Genomic DNA, 22,019 nt, shown 5'->3' on the forward strand with positions numbered 1-22,019 from the left:
GTTAAAACTTACAACCATCAACGTTGTCCCGTCGCGCCAAACATGCTCGCCCTTTCAGCCGTGGGGGCATTATAATGTTTCGGTCAATCCCACTATTCGTTGGTAAAAGAGTAGCCCAAGAGTTGACGGTTGGTCGTGATGACTAGCTGCCTTCCCTCTAGTCTTACACTGCTAAATTAGGGACGGCTAGCACAGATAACCATCGAGTAGCTTTGTGCGAAATTCCAAAACAAACAAACGTCGTATTGTTGTCACATGCTATACAACACATACATCCCAGAAAGTTAATGTCAGTCTTATCGTACTCCACGAAAAGTGACAAAAGTTTGATTCCAGATGAAGGTACATTGTGATATTCATTGTCGATATCTTGAATTTTGGTGTCATACACTATGTTCGCGTTACTTTTGAGATATTTAAAGAAATGGTCAACATCAGGAGATATTAGCAGCTAAAACTGTGTTTTATATTAAGCTAAATACCTAAATTTGCGCGTACGTAAGCTAGTTCATCGTAATCTATTGCAAAATTCTAGGTTTCATCGATATGAGTGAAGTGATACGTAATATTTTGTTAGTAAGATGAATTTATTTTGCATTAAACAGCAAATCACCAATTAAAAGTTTGTTTTGAATATAGCAAGGTAAGACTAGAGGGAAGGCAGCCAGTCATCACCACCCACCCCTAATTCTTGGGCTACTCTTTTATCAACAAATTGATTGACACATTATAACGTCCCTACGGCTAAAAGGGCGAGTATGTTTTGGTGTGACGGGGATTTGAATCAGGTTACTAGTTTCGCGCCCTAGCCACCTGGCAATGCCTGGCTCACCAGTTAAAAAATCTGGGTTATTGTACTCCTTGCTACATACAACTACTTTCTGAACAGGAGTTATTATTTGGAACAAAAACAATCTTGAAGTAAGTAAAGATGAAACAGAGTTTGTAGCAGTCAGGCTAAGGCAAAAAACAAAATAAAAACAACAACAAACTTTTCTGGTAACTGTGTGTGTGTTTTTTTTATAGCAAAGCCACATAGGGCTATCTGCTCAGCCCACCGAGGGGAATCGAACCCCTGATTTTAGCATTGTAATTTCTGGTAACACTGCCTACGGTAAATTTGTTTACTGACCCTGAAAAAAAAAGTTCAACATATTCTATTTTAGACCTAAAAACTGTTTGACACTATTTGTTATTTTTTACAAGGCAGTAAACAAATTTGAATAGCGGAGTTCATTTTTAGTTTCACTTTAAGTATAAAGTTTAGAACGACGTGCAAATAACAAATAAAATTCATGTGAACATGTTCTCGTCTGGTGGCCAAATATTAGTGGTGAGAAGTAAAAATAAACGTTATAGAATAGATGTTGAAGGTTAATTATAAATGTCTACTTATGTAACGTTAAATTATTTTGTTTTAAAATTTAAAGTCATTAATGCCATCATCTGAAAGTTGATATGAAAATTATTGAAGAAGCATAATTAGAAAGTAGCAGTGTAGACGTATGTAAAATTAATTAAATATTGTTCATGATTCGCTTTTATATGTATGTTACACTGCCTAACATTTTTTCTTGTGTTTCGGACAAATTAACAATTCGTCTCTTCTTAGAAAGTATAAGAAACAAATGAGAAAATTAATTTTCATTTAAATAGTATACTTACTGGTTTTTATTTATGTTCATTTCAATAAAACATTTTTTTTATCGTAGCGTAAACAATTTAAATTGTTATTAATGAGTTAGTAGCAATACTTTGATAGTGGTAGAGTTTGCATTTATTAACATCTGTTGATAAGATTCTTAATGGATGACCTTTACTTTAGCAATGTTTTAAGATCTGCAAGTTAATCCATTGGTGTCAAACCTGTTTAAAGCAGTTATTTTGTGATTTCTTTTCCCCTTATAAATGCGTGATGTAATTGACTTATGTATTGTATTTTCTGTTATATAAAAACTCAAAAAGTCAAACAGTTCATCATGAGTGAAACACAGTTCCCTGAAAATGACCTTCCCAAGTTCTTGACAGATACAAATATCCTCACAATACTTCAGATGTCTGATAGCGGTGAGTTAAATTGAAAAATGTTTCTTCCATGTATATGGTTCGATTTAAGTATCATTATTGTGAAAGATAAATGGTACTCTCAAGTAATTGAATGTTAATTAAGTTTTGCCAATTTTATATTCTCTCAACCATCATCACAACTTCAGCCTCCTTACTATTACTCTTAGTTAATTTGTTCATGAAGTTAATCTTCCATTTACCCACTTAGCAATTTCAGTATAGAATTCTGGTAGATGGTAACAGTAAAATTGAGCTTAAATGTTTGCTTGCAATTAATCTTAAAATATGTTTGACAACTAGAATTTAATTTCAAAACTAAATTGTTTAAAATACTAGTAGCAGTAGCTTTACCTCAGTTTAATTTCAAATTTTTGGCAGTTTGTTTTGGATTTATTAAAATCTTCTCAAAGTCCAAACCAGGAAAGTTCAGTAGGAAACTTTTTTTTTTCTCATTCAATATCTAGTACAAAGGGTAGACTTGATTTTGAAAATAATCATGTCTTGACGTCAGGCTTTTGACAAGATTAGTTCTAGTCGTTGACATAAATCAACCATGATAACAATGAAGTGAGCAGAATCGGAGGATAATCAAGTAATTGGATCAAACATTTTTATTGTTATTTGTTAAGTGACAATAAGATGTCAGAGAGTTATTGGATATTTTAAACAAGTGCATCTTAAACTTGTTAACAAATTACTAGTTTGTTTGTTTTTTAAACTGACTTCACTCTTAATGTTGTGTTCCTGTTCTTATCTCAATACTAGATCCACTTTGGTCATTCAAGCTTTGTAACTAACTGGTATATATTTAACCTCATTAATTTTAGTCTACCTATATCAAGAAAGGTATTGAAATGATCATCTAATATTTGCTTTTTTGGATTGGTCAAACATTCAATAAGATGTGGTATTAACTGACTAACCAACAACAGTTTTCCAATCTTTGGCATTATGGGAGATTTGTGGATGTAGTTACTAACCTTTATGGAGAGATTCTGGCAGTGATTTGTAATAGGTGGAAAGAAAGGGTATGAAGTTAAACAAATGGAAATTTTATTTTAAAAGAGACAGAGCCTCTGATGGTTCAGTTAAAAGCTTGATGGTTTACAAACCTAAATTAAGGGTTTGATACAACAATGGGTTCATAGCACATAGCTTGTTGTGTAACTTTGTAGTTAAAAACAATACCAACAAGTAGGGTAAATTGCTGATCAAACAATTGGAGGACTGTTGTTTAATGTTATAGGCAGAATGGATTGTACTGAAATAAACAGTAACTAAAAGAAACCATATTTATCAAAAGGAAAATGAAAAACTGTATCTTGTGATAAACTGAAAACTGTTTTTCTAATGGAGTGACTAAAAAACTACAGGTTATAGACACAACAGAAAATGAAAGAATTTCACAGTAAATCCTGACACTTCCAAGAAGGAAAGAAGTTTGTGTGAAGAGTACTCAAGTGTCTCTCACATTTCACATTATCTGTGTAACTGACCAACTGTAAAATTAGATAAGTAAGTGAACAATGATTTATAAGCATAATGAAAAGTTACTGATGGTGGAACATACTACATGTTTCAGTGGAACATTAGTTTGTCTTTATAAATATCAGTAATAAGCAATTCAAGGTTTATATATATAGACAACAGAGATTAAATGTGACAAAATTAGTGACAGGATATAGGTAGAGTTTGATTCTGGTCAGGCATGTAATTGGTAAATAGTCTTTGCTAAATATGGTTGATGGTGCTGAGGATATTATCACGGTGTTGTTGAGGCTTAAATGGAAATCACCTCTACATATGATATTGGTGTTCTTTGCATCTCATTTCTAAAAGAGTAATATTTGTCCAATGTATTTCTTTCCACATTCACATTAGATACTGTACATTCCCTGTTTTTGTTCTTTTTTAGTGAATCTTTAGTATTAGGTAGAAAGGTGTTAATTTTATATGAAGGTTTGAATACAGTTTTTTTTTCAATGCTCAAATTATTAAAATGTCTAGCAATTTTGTTAGCAATTTCTGATGCAAAAGGGAATGAAACAAATCTGAAAACACAACAAATGTCTAAAAGTTTTTCAAGTACAAACTTTTAGCTCATAGCTCCATCATCTCTTCACCTATTTGAGATAAAATATCATTTTTCATCAAACCCTTTTGAGTGATTTATTTGACCATGTTCAAGGTCTCTTAGATTAATTTATTGTATTCATGCCTTAAAGAATTTTAATTTCAGGGTAGGCTGGTAGAGATTCTGATGAGTAATAAAATCAAATCACGTTTATGTGCACCCAATGCTTGGTGTTGTCAGCACACAAAAATATTAAATAAAAAGCTCTCATAGATTACTCTAATCCTATCTAAAAGAATTTCAAGTGCTGTGACTATTCAAGATTCTATCCTGTTTTTATTTTATTTTATGGTCATCCTTTCTTTAATGTTATAAATGTCAAATGGGTGCAGTGGGATTAATGTAATTTTGTGTTGTTTAAATTAACAAATGATGTTTAGTTTTTTGGTTTTTCTTCTTACAATTGCATCTAGAACTTCTTTTTTTCCTAATAGCATTTCCAACAGGGGGATTCACACACAGTTTAGGCTGTGAAGCAGCTCTTCAGTGTGGTTACATCACAAACAAGGGTAACCACAACTTTTTTAATACTACATTTCTCATCTCATGGAAAGTGAATAAATGTAATATATCAAAAAGTCAAGTGACCATTAATTATTTTAGGTTACAGTTGGTTTATACAGTAGACCTTTTAATATACAAAAAGGATCATAACAGTGACAGATTTGAGTATTTGTAGAGTTTAAAATGTATTTGACTAATATGTCTAGGCTTTTCCCAGAATTTTCTCTCTTCTTTTCTCTTCTTTTTAAATGAGAAAATGCTTTTTTTGTTTGAGGTTGTAACACTTTATTTACTGTGATGTGGTTGGCAAATTGAACAATTAATATATTATTTTTACTGCCATCAAGTATTTAAGAATTTCCTAAAGTGAATGTGTGAGAAAATGTAAATAGCTATCTTATCCTAACTCTAAACATATAATAGCTGTATAATGTCAATATGTGATGTTCAGAAAATGTGGTTTAAATCAGAAGTATAAACTACACAATATCTTTTATATTTGCTGAAAGAATATAAAAACCAAACCACTTTGTTTGAACAAAGACCAGGAAACTAGTTTGGCATTTGTGTTGTCAAAATTTATAGATTAGCTCTTATTATGCAAATATTTATTAAAATTACCCTTAAAATCATTGCATTTACTACATCTGAAGACAACCCATTCCAAAGGCAAATCACCCTTGTTAAAGAAGTAAAACTTTCTTAGAAGAAGATTGGTCCTATCCTCCCAGTATCTTTTTTAATCAGCATTATTATAGCATATACCTTCAAATTGTTGACCTATTAAGTTTTATCAAATTCTGCAGCTGACTTCATTTGACATAAGATGCTGTTTTGATAAGATGTCATTGTATGCAGATATTTTGAAACCTAGTCGATTAAAATATTTTTGTTTTATCTTAAAGTTTGGTGAAAGGTGAACAAAATGTAGACAAATTGAACATTTTGAAATAAGGTACAGACTAAATCTTACTGTATATACTTTATTATGGAATTTAAATTTTGATAAATTAAAAAAAGAAAGTGTTTATATAACATTTTTAATTTCTAAAGTTTTGAGATGCATTTATAAATTATACAGTATATTATAAAGTAAGTTAATACTAAAGTAGTAGTTTTTCATATTTTGAAATTAATGTTCTTCTAATATGTGAAGTTAATTTTTTAGGTATTTTTGTACTATTGTTTCAGAGTTGAGATAGCTTTTTAAACTGTTTTCTTCTTTTTAATTTTCAATTGACATAATATTTTACTTATTTCAAACATACAAACTCTTTGTTTAGATAACTTCAGAGTTTTTGTCATCAGTTGTCTGGAAAATGCAGGTAATGTTTTTATTAAAACTATTATTAATGAATATATTATAATTAAAAGAAATACATAAAATTTTGAAAAAGTATGACATGGAGCAGATTTGCTGTTGGGAAATACTAGCTTGATTATTTAAGTCCAAATGTTTTAAGCCATTATAATATGAACTTACGTGCTTCATGCTTAGGAAAAGCAATTTTATACTGAATATTAATTTCAGTAAATTTTTTTGCATCAAGGTAAAAACTGCAGTCAAAATAGAAGTTAATACTTTTAAGAAGTAAAAATAATTGACCTAAAAATTGCGGAGTGTTTGATTGTTTCTTATATTGTTTTGCAATAAACAGGTCTTTGGTGTTTCATTCATATTTCTATCTCAAACTGTTGATATTGTTTCATTTTGTAAATTACTTTTCAGGTTCCTTCTCTCTGCCTTTTGTTCGTGAAGCTCATAAGTTGTACCTAGATTACAATGCGCTTCTAAAATTAGATCGGTTGTACAATGTTTATTTGGTGAATCATGTAGCCAGGCGAGCTAGTCTACAGCAGGTACTGGATTTTTTTTTTCTATGAACTGTAATTACAGTTGAAACTATGTATCAGGTCATCCCTTAAGTGATGTCTGATTTTAGGTTCAGAAAAAGAGAAAGGATTTCAAACACAAAATGTTATTTAATCAATAATGTATGTTCCATTATTATTAATTACTTCCTACTAATGATTCACAAGTTTTGGAATGCCACTTCTATACAATTCTTGGGATTTGGAGGAAGAGAATGTGGAGAGGGTAGTTTTGACATCTTCATGTGTTCCAAGCTCTTTTCCATCAAGATAGTTCTGCAAACTTTGGAACAGATGATAATCAGATGGGGCAAGGTCTAGAGAATAAGGAGAATGTGGAAGTTTTTCCTAGTCTAGCTCTTCAATCTTTGCATATGTGATCTTTGCTGTATGGAGCTGTGCATTATACTGGTGTAGCACAACACCTTTATAATTGATCAAAACAGGCTTTTTCTTTCAGTGCAATATTAAAACGCTCTAAGTGTTGACAATAGAAGTCTGATGTAATTGTTACACTGAGTGGCAACAGCTCAAAGTGGATCACACCAACAATTTCTCCCACCAAATGCTTAAGACTTTCCTAGGGTGGAGGTCCATTTTTGGGCTGTGCTTTAGCCAGTTCACCTGCACTGAGCCATTGTCTGCAGTGCTTAACATTTTATAAGATATCCATTTTTCATCTCCAGGCACTAACCTATCCAAAAAAAGGTGTTATGTTCACAAGAGTGCAGAGAAGTGCAAATGTCCACTCTTACTCTGAGGTTGGCTTTGTCAAATCATGGGGAACCCATTTTCCTAAGTTACATCTTTCCAAGCTGTTGCAGATGACTGTGAACTGTTGAATATGTTGAGTTAAGCTTCTGTGCTAGTTCTTCAACTGTTACAGCACAATCTTTATCAGGTGCAGCCTGTAATAAGTCATCATTAAACTAGACAGGACGACCTGAATGTGATGTATCACTTAAGCTGTAGTCACCTGGACTGAACTTCTGAAAACACCTTTGACATTTTGTTTCATTGAGAGACTCTGTACCATAAACACCTTGAATATTTCATGTAGTTTCTGCTGCACTGTTGCCTTTTTTAAACTCGTAAAGCATTATATGCTTCATTAATGTGCTCCTCAGATGCATCCATCTTTATAAGGGTTTATTTGATTAATGATCTCAATAGGTGGATTTGGGTATTTTCTTTCATTTGTCTGAACATTTTTATACATGTCCTACAACATATTTTAGTCATTAAAGCCTAAGACAGAAATGATGACTCACTTTCTGTACTAAATTTTTGGACATTATTTATGGGATGGCCTGATAGATTACCAATGCAGATTTACATGTATACTTTTTTCACATCTTATTTATGAACAAAGTTCTTATCTATTATTTACTCACTTATTCATTTTGCTAAAAAACTGTAAATCTTATTTCTGTTTCTTTTTCTCCTCAAGTGTATTTTCACTATTATTTTGCTGTTTTAACACCCTTGAGAAATGAGAAGCTAATATCATTATACAATTATATGCATTATGAGCAGAATACTATAAACATGAGTTTCCAGAGTGTTGAAAATATTATGCTCATACACATGCAGTGATGCTGAAATAATATATATTTATTACACATGTCCAGGGAAGGTCACTGCTGTCCACATGTTGTAGGACATTCCTCATCACTCATTTAGATGCACTACAGAAATACATTGATGATGGGTCTGTACGAGGTCACCAGGTAATATTTTTATTCACAATTGACTAACACAATAGATAAGTTGTTTAGACATTTTTCTATCAAATTGTTAGAGTAGTACACCACAAAAATTTGTTTTAGTATTTCTGAAACAAACACAAATCCATAAATATTGTACTAGCAGGGCAACAAAATAAAATAAGTTAAATGTAATGGAATTATGGTTAATTAGCTTTTATTGAAAACTTGTATGGGACTGGTATAATAACCTTGGTTTTAGCCTTGAAAAATTTGATTTTAATCACATGTGAGTTTTAAATTTTATACCTTTTTGAATTAATGTAAGTACCCTTCAGAATTTACCAGGTTTTAAGTTCTGGATCAATAAATAGATACCTACTTTTTCATTTTTATTTTGTAGGTAAAAATAAATTTAATACAGAGTTATCTGAAACTGTGGCAATAAGAAACTTGATAATTTGTTTCACAAAATCTTTTATTATAGGCCGTGATTTTTGGGGCTATTTGTGGGGTGCTTAAAATTCCTGTTTCTGAAGTGCTTTACATGTTCATGTTTGGTATGTTACGAACTCTTGTGGCCAGCATGGTACGCCTTGGGAAAATTGTTGGTTCTTTAGAGGTAATATTAATTCTTTTGTCATATGTCTATAAAATCTAAATAAAGTATAAATTCAAGTTGTTTGTGGTTGAATGTTTGATCATTTTAAATTTTAGTTTTCTGATGTACACTTTAAATAAAAAATCTAACATAAAATTTGTAAGGAGAATATATGTTTCTAAATGTATTGAATAGAAGAAAAAGAAGATATTTTAGGATTAACTTATCTTGTTTGCTCTAAGATTATGGAGTGGATAATAAGTTTAAATTAATTTTTTTTTTAACTAAGTATAATTAATCACATTGTTTGTAATTTATTAAAAATCTGCATTTACTGTTTTGAAAAAGGGCATACTTAGAAAGACTGAAATTAGTACAATGTTGAAGAAGTAGAAACAAAATCTTCACTAACTACTATCACTATATGAAAGTGTCATTTTCATATGTTAAGTTACTTGATGGTATTCCCAGACACATTGATTTATCTTTTTTTTGTTGTAATATCTGCAAATAATCTAGTTTGGATATAAATCTGAATCCTGACATTGACAGAGTTTGATGTAGAAAAGAAACTGGATGAAGTTGAAATAAAGTGAAAATTGAGTTTTCTTCACAGTATCTGAGCAACAAGTGCACTTTACAAAGAACAGTGTTTTTACTAGAGACAAAATAACTTGTTAATCTTCTGCTGAGCTCATTGAAGAAGATACTAATAAGATCAGATCTTTCAGGTTAATGAAAGAGAATAACATTATATCAAAGATTCTATAATACCATCTCTTTCACTGCATGTGAATTACCCAAGTTACTAATCATCATTCCAGTGTAAAATAAGAGGAAGATATAGCCTCAAGGTACTACCTGATCCACCAATCAAAAATATTACTGTACTCCTTTACATAATGTATTCTACTTTATAGCAGTCTTTTTCCATGGAAGTGATAGTGTAGGGGATTGACCCAGAACAACAGGTAGCTAGAAGAAAAGAAACTAGTCACATTTCATGATCATTGTTCTATTATTAAAACTACACAAACATGTATGTGTATGAGAAAATACTGTAAACTCTTGGTAAGCTTATGTTGTGTTATAGCATTTTGAATGGCTTTAAAGGAATAATTTATAATAATAATAAAAAATCATGGAGGTGCATGATTTTTGCACAACCCTTTGTGCTAAAAGCAACATTGTGTATTATTCAGAAACAATGGTCTGTTAAAGATAACATTAGGTGTTGTTCAAAAATAATGGTCTGTTGACCCTTAAACAGCAGCTGCCATCATCAACTGACACAACATTCCCACTGTTTGAGGATTAAATACAACATTAGATATTGTTCAAAAACTAATATTCCTCATTGTTTTAAGTTTATTGTACAGTTATAGGAAGTTATTGGTGGTGAAAATTTTGTTTTGTTCAACATTAGTTTTATAACATATGTCATATTAAGTTTAAAACTACAATGTGATAATAGAAGATGTAATAAATCAGTTCTATAGATTTGATGGGTACTTTTCGCTATTGATTTAAACGTAAAAGGCAGGAAGATAGCTTACACTGATGGTTGTTTTCAACTTAAAAACAGTCATGTTGTGTTTAAGAGTTTTAGAGTTAATATTTGAGAAACAAAAGACCAATAAGAGAAAAAGATATAAGATAAGATATTTTAGATAAAAGCTCAATCATTCTTTTTGTTTTAAGGTAAAGCTTATATATTTAAAAACTAAAGTTCACCAAAGTTAGGTTTCAGGAAGAACTAAGAACTTTTTCAGTAAATACTTTTTCAAAACTAATCACTGAATATATTTCTGTATTACTAATTTATGTTGATTTTGGAATATTTTATATTAGGGTCAAAGATTTCAATATGAGTTGCAGAGAATTATTCCTGATATTGTTGCAAGGTATGTTTTCTGATGTTTTTAAGTATGCAGAACCATTCAGAGAATAATGCTAGTTAAACTCCAAGCAGTTTTATATGTTATACAAAAGCATTTTATTCCAACAGATACATTGTTTGTATAAAAATGCATTGTTTTTCCCTGTGAAGCCTTGAAAAGGTGTTTTTGGAGTGTAGTTTACTTCTATACTGAAAATTGCCAAAAAGGATTGCAAATACTGTTTAAACTGTGTGTCAAATATATACCATACTAAGCCAAGTAAATACGTTTAAGTTAAGTAGTATACAGGTAACAGTATAAAGCTATACTGGCACTTTTTATAGAACATTATATTTATGGCAGAATTTCTTTTCCTACCTGGAACTGTTTTGACTGTATTATAAGTGTCTGTTAATGCTCAGTGGATCTTTGATTAAATACTCCTGAATTTGATTCATAAATGTTGAATTTAAGAAGTGTAATTTTTGTTTGAATTATTATATAATACACTGATACACATCATAAGAAATGTTCAGTATCAATATTTAAGAGTAAAGATAAAAATTGCAGTTATAAAAAGGAATACAAACCTGTTTCTGTTTAATGTCTTTTTGACCTTTAATTTCATCCTCTGGTCAGTCATCAATCCAGATGGCAAACTTGTACTGTTGCATAGTCCTCTTTTACAGAATAATTAAAAGTGACATTCAGTGAGTGACATTATTATGTGAACTAGTTTTTCAAAATTAATTTTCAGGAATAAATTGGCAACTTTAACACCAAGTTGAATTAGGTTTGTAGAAAAATAGTGTGTAAAATGAGCTGCACTTAACAGTACATATCCTCTTAGATCATCATATGTAAGTGGAGAACTAAATGAGTAATTTTAGAATTAAGTCTAAAGTTCTTATTAATCAAAATGTTTTTTTTTAGGAATGTTGACAAAAGCCCTGAAGATGCCTGCATAAGTTTCCCCATGCCTGATATTATTCAAAATTTCCATGACAAACTGTTCTCACGTCTTTTTTACTCCTAATGGTGTCTCTGTAAGCACAAACAACTGAAATGTTGTCTTCCTTCTGCACTATTTATGTCTTATTTTTATTACTGTGTGTTTATCCTAATACAAATATGTTAAGATAAACTTTCAATGAAAGAAATAACTTGTTAGAATCTATTTTAATATTCAAGAAAGTTAACTAAAAGAAGTGACCTTGTGTGGTATATAAATCAAGTACTGCTTCAGTGGATTTAAACCCATTATCATACAGATATGAATTGTATGGCACAAGCATGTTAACAAACTAAGACCCGTGGTCATGAAAAATTGAATCCCTTTTAAGCATCATGCCAAATTTTAAAATATGTTCCAGTAGATACTAATTGGTAGAAATAAACTACTTGTTTCTACTATTTAGATTCTTTAGATTTGAAGTCCATAAAGTATGGGAAAAGATGCAACTGTATGTAGCAGTAATGGTTTTAGAGGTTTCATTGTTTCCATCTTCTTCAGAATCAATATCATACACCTTGCTTTCTTCTAATCTAATTCAATTTTTCACCTCTCACAGAACTTGTGCTTCTCATTACTTTAATTTCTTCACTTTCAACATCATCTCTTTGCCTCCAGTTTATATGATTTTCTTTATTTGAGTATGAATCAAAAGTAAGCAGCATTTACAAATGCTGCAGGCAAAGCAGCCTTTATTCTTATTATGTTGATATTCTTGACAAAGCATTTTGTAGATTTCACTTATGAGTATACTTTTTCAACCAGAAGAGGAAGCTTTTTTTAGATTGTATTATTTTATTACAATTACATAGTCTGGTGCCTTCAATCTGATTTTCAGCTCTGACATTTTTTTTCCCTAAATTTATGTCAGTTTTTCATGACAGATATTTAAAAAAAATATATTAAAATTAAAATAACAATAGTTTCAATACTTCTTTAAACTATGAATGATACTCTTTAGAGTAGGTAATTATTTTTTTCTATTTACATTTGTTGTTGTAAGATATTCAGAGTATTTTGGTGCAAATTCAAAATGAAGTATTCTTGTTATTATTATTGTTTTTTTACAATGATGAAGGAAATACTTTATTAAATAATATATAACGTTTGAAACTAATTACCAGTCTGTGTGTGTGTATATAGTAAATAAAAATGTATGATACATTTTTTCTTTTTATACAGTTTTTTTCCAGTTTACAAAGTGAACCAATGGTACCACTGAAACATTTATATTGTATATGTTGAAAAACACCATTAATACTGTTGGCCTCACTCTTGGTTATAAGACAAAAAATGAATAAAGTACTGTTGATTAAGGATGGGCCTGGCATGGTTAGATGGATAGGGCACTTGCCTTGTAACCTGAGGGTCACAAGCTGTAATCCCAATCTCACCAAACATGTTCCTCTTTTCTGCCATGGGGGCATTATAATATAACGGTCAATCTCACTATTTGTTGGTAAAAGAGTAGCCTAAGAGTTATGATAAAAAACCTTCTACTTTTTCACTGCCAAATTAGGGACAACTAGTGCAGATAATTCTCGTATAACTTTGTGTGAAATTCAAAACTAACCTGATTAAGTGAATGTGAATATATAATTGGTATTGTGAATATCATACTAAATAAGTGATCTGAGTAAATGTAATTGAAATTATTACACATGTGTGTTCCAGTGAAAAAATTAGAAGAAACATAAGGAATAAAATTAAAAACTAGAATGAGTTGGTTTTGACTAGGAGGGGGGTGTATTTAAATTCAATGAAGTAAAGACTTTTTGATCTTATTAAGGTATGGAAAAAATACAAAATCTTAGACGATTCTTTGTAAGCAGACGAATACAACCACTAATGTAAAAATATCAAACTTTTACGAGAACAGTTTTTGGATTGACCTTCAATTTTGAGAATGCATGTGATTCCTTTTACAATTTTTGCAGCCATGATATGACCTGGTGGGTAGGGAGTTGGACTTGTAATCTGCTGGTGGTGAGATTGAAACCAGTCTCTGAGCATGCTCATCCTTTCAGCCAATTAAATGTTCAATCTCACTACTCATTAGAGGAGAAGAAAAGCTCAATAGTTGGTGGTGAGCGGTATTGGCTATCTGTCGTCTATCTTTTAAAGTCTATCACTTTTAAATCAAGGACAGTTAGTGCACATAGTCCTCATGTAGTTTGGAAGAAATTTAACAACAACAACAAAAAGTTATCCAATGGATATCCATGTCATGATAAGATAGGGATCATTTGAAAATTAACAAAATTTAAAGTTATAGCAGAGTGAACTAAGCTCTTATAAATTAAGCAATTTAAGAACTATGTTTAATAAGTTTGCAGTAAATTGTATTTAGTACTTTTTATTACTACTATTTTTTCCTTGTCTTTCTAAAATTGTTTCTACTTTCATATTTTGAGTTTAAAAAATTAAGATGCCTATTGTAAGGTATGTCTCTTCCCCAAATATATTGATAACTTGTACCAGCAATATGTTATTTTGGAGCTGTAACAATCATATGACGTCATTCTCCAATAACTGAGTATCATAGTACATTAAAATCCTTAAAATATCTATTAGAAACTATATTGTCTCTTCAAAACAGGCCATTTTGAAACTGTAAAAAACACATTTGATTTGCCTTTGACTGTATGTCACAATATATTAAATTAATCAAGAACTCCATCGAAAATCTTGTTTCAATATGTTTTTCAAGTGGGTTTACTGATAACTGAATATCACAAATCATGAGGATCTCCAGCAAAACCTATACCATATCTATAGAAAAGACTGTTTGGAAACTGAACAAAAATCTTTATTTACAGTACACTCATTTTAACATTACCATCACTATCATAAACCCCATCTCTTTACAAAACCTGTGAAATTGGATTGACTGTTAGCTAAATGTCACAGTACCCACCCACCCCTATTCAGTAAAAACTGTATCTCTTCTTTTAAAACTTTTGGAGGAGGGGACTCTAGGTTCTTCTTAAGCACAAAGGTTAACATCTCTTGACAAATATAATACTTGAATACATGTTTCTCTGTTAAAAATTTTATTGATCACTATATTACCTTCCTGCCACACCAAACATTCTCAGCCGTGGGGGCATTATAATGTGCAGTGACTTCCACTATTTGTTGGTAAAAGAGTAGCCCAAGAGTTGTTGGTGGGTGGTGATGACTAGCTGCCTTTCCTATAGTCTAACACTGCTCAATTTTGGACAGCTCACACAAATAGCCTTCATGTAGCTTTGCATGAAATTCAAAGACAAACTATATTTGATTATGCAGTGTAGCTTGTTGAAAAAGGCTTTTTAGTTGAAGCTATCATGTTTAAAGCACACCCTTCCTATGACTATTTTCAAGTGTCAGTTTCCACAGTCCGATTACCAAAGTATTCGTAGGCGCTTTGCTTTATCCAGTGACTGTTATTATGTCCTTATATGAAATGGCATGAATACTGTTTTAGGTGTGTGATGGTTTAACGAATGTGTCACTAGAGCAACATGTGTTGCTTTTCCAGACTGTGATTTTGTTTAATATGTTGCATGGTTTTGCTCGGAACACAAAGAAGACTTTTATTACACACCTTTATGTTTTTTTATTCTATCCAATTACCAAAGCATCACTTGGCTTGCTGTGGTTAGCTGCCACAACAAATATTTTTCTGAATATTCTTAGCCTTTGAGTTTCTAATTTATTTGTTTTCTAGTACTATTACATATAAGCAATAATCCTATTTTGAAAATCATAAATAACCAATTTGAATACATTTTTGTTTTCTCAGTGTATAAGTATCTTTTGTTTGAAATGGTTGTTTTATACCCTTCCCTAAAGAGAGTGATGTTGAGTAGGAAGATATCGCACTTCCTACTCAAAACTAACCAGTGTCGAAATGAAGTTTTTGTCATTCCATGCCAACTACAGTCAGACTATAAGAAATCCAAATAAATTTATGTATATATTGTTTTATTTTATATATATCTGTACTTTGTGTTTATTTTCTGTGAATGTATTACTTAAATTTATATTCTAATCATTTGTAAGTTTTTAGTTTATTAAAGTGGACAAGAAACCTTTGTATGTATTGTTTATGAGGACTATTGAAATTACACTCTAAATTTTTATTTACTGGAAACCTGCTGGGACAGCGGTAAGTCTCGGATTTACAATGCTAGAATCGGGGGTTAGATTTCCCTTGGTGGACACAGCAGATAGTCTGAGGTGACTTTGCTATAAGAAAAAATGCACATTTATTTGCTGATCTATGTGGTGTATTTTAAGAAGTCTGCTCACAATAGTTACAAGATGACTACGTGAGAAATTTAGTCTAATACATAAATATAAGATGTATTGCTGATAAAATGTAAATCCTGTGGCATTAGGTACTCTTATATTAAATGACAAATTTTAAATTATTTAATGGTTTATCTATTTATTCAAAAAGTTTTATTTGTTTCAAATTTTAGCATAAAGCTTTATAAAAGACTATCTGCACATAATTGTCCCAAGGCAGTTTGTCAGCATCACCCACTACAGCTCGTGAACTATCCTAATAAAACACTGAATTTCAGTCATCGTGCTTATAACACACCCACAGCCTTAAAATGCAAAGCACAATGATTTTTTCTGTGACTACTGGACATGAGCAGTGCATGAACTCTTGGATCCACAAATTATATTCAGCCTGCTGTCACAAAAAGAAAATTCTAAAAAAAGAAAGAAAAAAGTAATGAAACGTCAGTAGACATTTTTGGACGACTCTTTAGATTAATGCTTTTTTTTTTTTGCAAACTGCCTTTTTTTTTAAAAGAGAGAGACCATGAATGAATATAATAAGTTTGATGCTTCCCTGGCTTGACACAGTGGCTGAATAAGTGAGCAAGTGTACCATATGCAGTTCCCATAATATGGTGGGAGCCCAAAGATCATCCAGTTGACTGTTATTTTGGCATAACTAATGTTTCTGGATAGTGAGGGAAATTAAATAGTACATTACATATTGCACCTGCAATGAAATCAGTACTTTGTGGTGATGGTCTTGCAGTGCTGCATTCACCACCAAACTGGGAGTAGAAGAGTTATTCTGTGAAGAAGGCAATGAATCATATTCATCTTTTTCATCTGGTAATTCTATTCCTGTGGTAATTTAATATAAACTGCTCATTTGATCACATAAGAAGAGCTAAATGATCTGATTCGTGACTTGTCTCTGGCAAAGTAACTTGGGAAACTTCTTGTCTCTTGTTTACAGCAGTGGATTATATTAGCCCAAGAAAATTTTTAATTTACTGAAACTGCCATCAAGGTTTTGCTTCTCACTACAGCATAAAAATCATTTTATGTTTCTGTACAAATGTTGTTGCACTAGTGGAAGAATAAGATACTGAACATCATCAATAATGGAGAACTTTTATTAACTTATCTAAAGTGGAAGTGAAAGCTATATTTTTAAACAAGGGGAATACTAAACCATCGATTCCTGTTGCTTGTGTTGTGAACATTAAATGAACTCATCAAAGCATGCAGATTATACATGAAGCCACTAAATATGATAACCGTAGGTGGTGGTTGTTTGTCCCATGAGCTGTTAGAGAAGTCATATAATTTTAAATCGCAGAAGAATTTATTTTCGCTGGGTTGTGTAAAAGTTGTTTCATTCAGAATTATCTAGACAGAAGCTGTATAAATTAGTATTTCGCATTTTATCGCAAAAATACTTACAAGGCTTCATTAAACCTTATGAGTACGTACAAGGTTGTAGTTAAACAGGTATTGTAAAACTATTATCTAACAAAACCAAACAACAAACACGTTGCATTTCAATTTAAATAAAATCCTCCAGCTTAGGAAATTCAGTATATATTTTGCTATAGAGTATTATTTTAATTCGGTATAAAACGTTTAAGAAAGGCTACTATATTTAATTTAATCGCTGCTAAATCAGTTAAATTATAGATGCGTTTACTTATTTAGCAGTAGTTCTGGGAGAATGAAAGTTTGTTTTTTTTTTTTTTTCTCTAAGTTACTGTGTTAATACCCGATAGCAGAGCTTTCAAAACTAAAATTTGTCATAGATATCCTATATTATAGGATATTTATGAATTATGTCCCTTAGAATTTGATGAGATTCATTAAGTTATCAGTAGGTGACATCAGGAGTGTAAAATGGTATACACAGTAAGTTACTGGATTTCCTTTGCAAATATTAAATGATGTTAATAACGTTATTTGTTTAACCACCAGTAGGGAGCGCTAGGATCATATGCACTGTCAGCTGTATTTCATTTACACACTATCACGATCTTTTAGAAATAAGAAACTTTTATAAACCGTAAATTAACGAGACGACTTATGTCACGAGGAAGTAGTAATAAAACATTATATCATATACAATATAAGCTATTATAAAAATTAAATATTTTGTCCTTTAAGTTGATATGATTGATGTAGTCATTACTCGGGGGTGTTAAGAGGTATTAAATGTTGTGTACTCCACAAGTATACAATGCTACAAGAAGAAAAGCCACATACGAGGCTTTATATGCTCGTACAATATAAGTTGATGGGACTCGATTACTAATCTTCTTTATGCCACAATGACCTTGAAATCGTACATAGATCACGAACATAGTTTCTTACTTAAGTATTTGTTTGATGTCAAGCATGTAGCGCATAAATTGTTATTAGTTTGTTTTGGATGTTCTTGCATCACAAAGCTGCATTAAAGTTATATGCGCTAGGCGTCCGTAATTTTGAAATGATATGCTAAAAAAGAAGGTAGCTAGTCGACAGCATCATCACAAAATCTTCATTACTCTAGTTGAATAAAGGAATTTTATCATCACTTTTATAATACACCAACGGTTTTCGATAGTAGTGGTAAGTGAATGTGAACCATGGACCATCATATTCAGTAACCACAAAGTCATGCCTGGTTCACCCAAAGTATTAAGTCATATAGGCCTGGCATGGCCTAGCGCGTTAAGGCGTGCGCTTCGTAATCTGAGGGTGGCGGGTTCGCGCCAAACATGCTCGCCCTCCCAGCCGTGGGGGCGTTATAATGTGACGGTCAATCCCACTTTTCGTTGGTAAATAGTAGCCCAAGAGTTGGCGGTGGGTGGTGATGACTAGCTGCCTTCCCTCTAGTCTTACACTGCTAAATTAGGGACGGCTAGCACAGATAGCCCTTGAGTAGCTTTGTGCGAAATTCCAAAACAAACAAACAAACAAACAATTAAGTCATATAAACTTTAAATTGTTGGCATTAGTTAAATTTCCACCAGTAGCGCTAGAAACTTGAAATCACCAACAGTGTAATCTATTCTATTTAAATTAATCACCAATAGGCAAAACGTGAAGCAGGAGGTATGGAAAATTTAAGCTAATAAGATTCAACTAATCATCACCAAGAAGGTTAAAAACATCAAATAGAAGATATTGAATTTTATCTAATTAATAACATGAACTTGTATACAATGCATGTTAATATAATTATTTTTTTAATTACTGTATTACTGAAAGCAAGAAATATTTGAAGATGTGTGATTCGTTTAGTCAACAGCAAGTGATACGAGAAATATTAAAAGTTATTCGATTTGATTCTTTTTTAGATAATTCTAAATATATCAAATCTTAACGCAACACGTGTTGGGCTACCCTTTTACCAACGAATAGTGGGATTGACTAAACATTATAACGCCCGCAGGGCTGAAAGAGCGAACATGTTTAGCGCGACCGGGATTCGAACCCGCGACCCTGGATTACGAGTCGAATGCCTTAAGAGGCATTGGCCATGGCGGGTCCACGGATAAGTAGCGTTAAAATCATAAAAATCTTCCCGTCGTAAGTTGGTGAAATTTGTTGATAGCAAAAAACGTTGGATTTCATTTACTCACAGACAGGTACCACATGAGTGTTAGAAATAACTACGTACTGAAATTGAGGATAAGATATGCATACAAGATATGTATAGAAGGGTATATAGCAAAATGGGGATTCTTTTCGTTAAATCAAGTAACTTTTTTGCATATCATATAACAAAAACATGATACTAATTCAGATGGTCTTTTCTTAAGTACCATTTTTCTAAAAACACATTTTTAGAATATTCATTATTTCACCAGAATACATCCTTACATCCTATGACATTTTCAGTTTTAAGTAAGTTACATTACTGCTGTTAATAAGCATGAAAATTAGAAGTCAATGCCAAAGGTACACTTATTCTGATTCTAAATTAATCCAAGTAAGTGATTACATGAGGTGACCTTTCTTGGCCGGTGGGGTTTGACTGACACCCAACACCTGATACGAATCTTGATTTGTTTCTTCTCACATTAAGTTGTTTTAAAGTTAACATATAAAACTTGTCATACTGCAGTAATTTTAATTCTTTAAGAACAGCACTCAACTTGCAATTTGAGGGTCGCGATTTCGAATCCCTATTCCACCAAATATGCTCGCGTTTTCAGCCATGAGAGCGTTATAATGTGACGGTCAAGCCCTCTATCCATTCCAAGAGCTGGAGGCGGGTGGCGATGACTACCTGCCTCTCTCTCTTAGACTTAGACTGCTAGCACAAATTATCCACGTGTAGCTTTGCGCGAATTTCAAAATAAACATAAACTTTAAAACAAGCTTGTTATACCTATTATTATCCTGTAAATAAAAATCAGTATTTTATGCTTGAAGTTTCAAAATTCTAAGTGCTGACAGTATTAACGCAGAAAAACTGAGGATAAAATATTCAAGAACGTATTCTGATGGTATGCTTATGACATCATTTCCGGTGTTGTATGCACTATAAAATTCATCAAGAAACTCAGATAACGCTTGGAGGTTTAGGCACTTAACTCGCAATCTGCAGATCCCAAAATCGAGACCCATTTCAAAATATCCATGTTCTTTCATCCGTGAGAGCATTATCAATTGAAGGTCAATCTCATTATCAGTTAGTAAAAAGTCTCCCAAGATTTGGCATTGACTGATGTTGACTGTCTACCTATCTAATATCCAACAATTACGTTTTAAACTTACCATGAGGGACATATTCAGTCAGCTAGTTTTGGCGTTGCTGCAATTCTATAATGCTAATGATTTATTGTCATTCATTAAAATAAAAAGCAGAATATTGAATAAGTGATTGGTTGTTTATGAACAGGAAATATGAAGTTACCGAATCTATTTCTATTCATCGAGGCTTATAAAGAATAATAAATATATTGCATTATAAAATACTGTAATAAATTAAATGAGATAACAAAGGTAGAAGGGTATATTTTGTTATAAAAATAATTTAATATATGTAAAAGCCAGTGTTCCTGTGGTAACATTCCGTTCACTTGTGTTGCTTACCAAAACAATTATGACCTGATATTATTATCTTAAGACAAACATAATACCTCGAAAATTCATAAAGACTTGCTTGAATTTAACTGTTTTAATTTTTTGTTTTAGTTTACGCTTGTGTGTGTGTATATATATATAAATATCTTGCCCTAGATATTTCGAAGTTCTTGGCGAGTTTTAAAAACATTTTAAAGTGTAGGTTAGTTAGTAACTACAATTCGTATGTTTTTATTAGTTTTTAGTGAAGTTTTAGGTTTTATTATTACTTTTTTGGATAAAACATTTTCTCTTCCTTTCTCTCAAATGTCTTAATTTGTAATGGTATTTAAAATTATTTTCTTAGTTTAAACTTTCTGATATAATTTTTATTATAAACCTTAGGCCTATTGGATGCTTCATTTTTTCGGTGTTATGAAATTAAACTATGATATATTTGTATTATGAGAAAAGAATACACTTAATATACCGCATGATTTACACCTTCAAATTATAACAAAATGCGAATATTCGTGTTCATGTGACAACTTTCATCACAGCAATTAATGTTAAGTTATATTACATCAAAATATTTTGACTTCCTGTTTAGGATTGCAAGAAAGATAGATATTAATATTCTATAGTTTCTCGCGAAATTATCTTTTATCATCAAGATGATAAATAGTTTGAGGTTTTGTTTCATTTTTTGCGCTTTCTTAAGGAGGTGTCTGGCATGAATACTTTGACGGTTATTATATGTTCTTAATAACGGATATCTAATCCTGTTTCGAAGGCCGATACGAAAGAAAAAAAAACACAACCAAGGCCCTAACGATGGAGTAAGATAAACTAGTACACCAGATACATGGAATCCCAGTAAAGGAATTCTTATTTGATGAAGTAATATAATTATTGT

General features: G+C 31.5%; 1 protein-coding gene across 3 annotated transcripts; it reads left to right on the top strand.

The window, feature by feature from the left end:
* The first annotated feature begins 1,216 nt into the window (after positions 1–1,216).
* LOC143252311 (uncharacterized) lies at positions 1,217–15,854 on the top strand. Of its 3 annotated transcripts, XM_076504248.1 has the most exons (10): positions 1,333–1,503; positions 1,966–2,067; positions 4,636–4,710; positions 5,989–6,030; positions 6,435–6,565; positions 8,209–8,307; positions 8,771–8,905; positions 10,736–10,788; positions 11,698–11,810; positions 13,714–15,854. In XM_076504248.1, the coding sequence occupies exons 2-9, from the start codon at positions 1,980–1,982 to the stop codon at positions 11,798–11,800; spliced, it is 726 nt and encodes a 241-aa protein (XP_076360363.1). In that variant the 5' UTR covers positions 1,333–1,503; positions 1,966–1,979; the 3' UTR covers positions 11,801–11,810; positions 13,714–15,854. The 3 variants fall into 3 exon arrangements, with proteins under 3 accessions (XP_076360362.1, XP_076360363.1, XP_076360361.1); XM_076504247.1 differs by having other exon boundaries at positions 1,217–1,333; positions 11,698–15,854; XM_076504246.1 differs by having other exon boundaries at positions 11,698–15,854.
* Positions 15,855–22,019: the final 6,165 nt, after the last annotated feature.

Source organism: Tachypleus tridentatus, chromosome 6 (genome assembly GCF_004210375.1).
Source record: "Tachypleus tridentatus isolate NWPU-2018 chromosome 6, ASM421037v1, whole genome shotgun sequence".
In the NCBI taxonomy this organism is placed as follows: domain Eukaryota; kingdom Metazoa; phylum Arthropoda; class Merostomata; order Xiphosura; family Limulidae; genus Tachypleus; species Tachypleus tridentatus.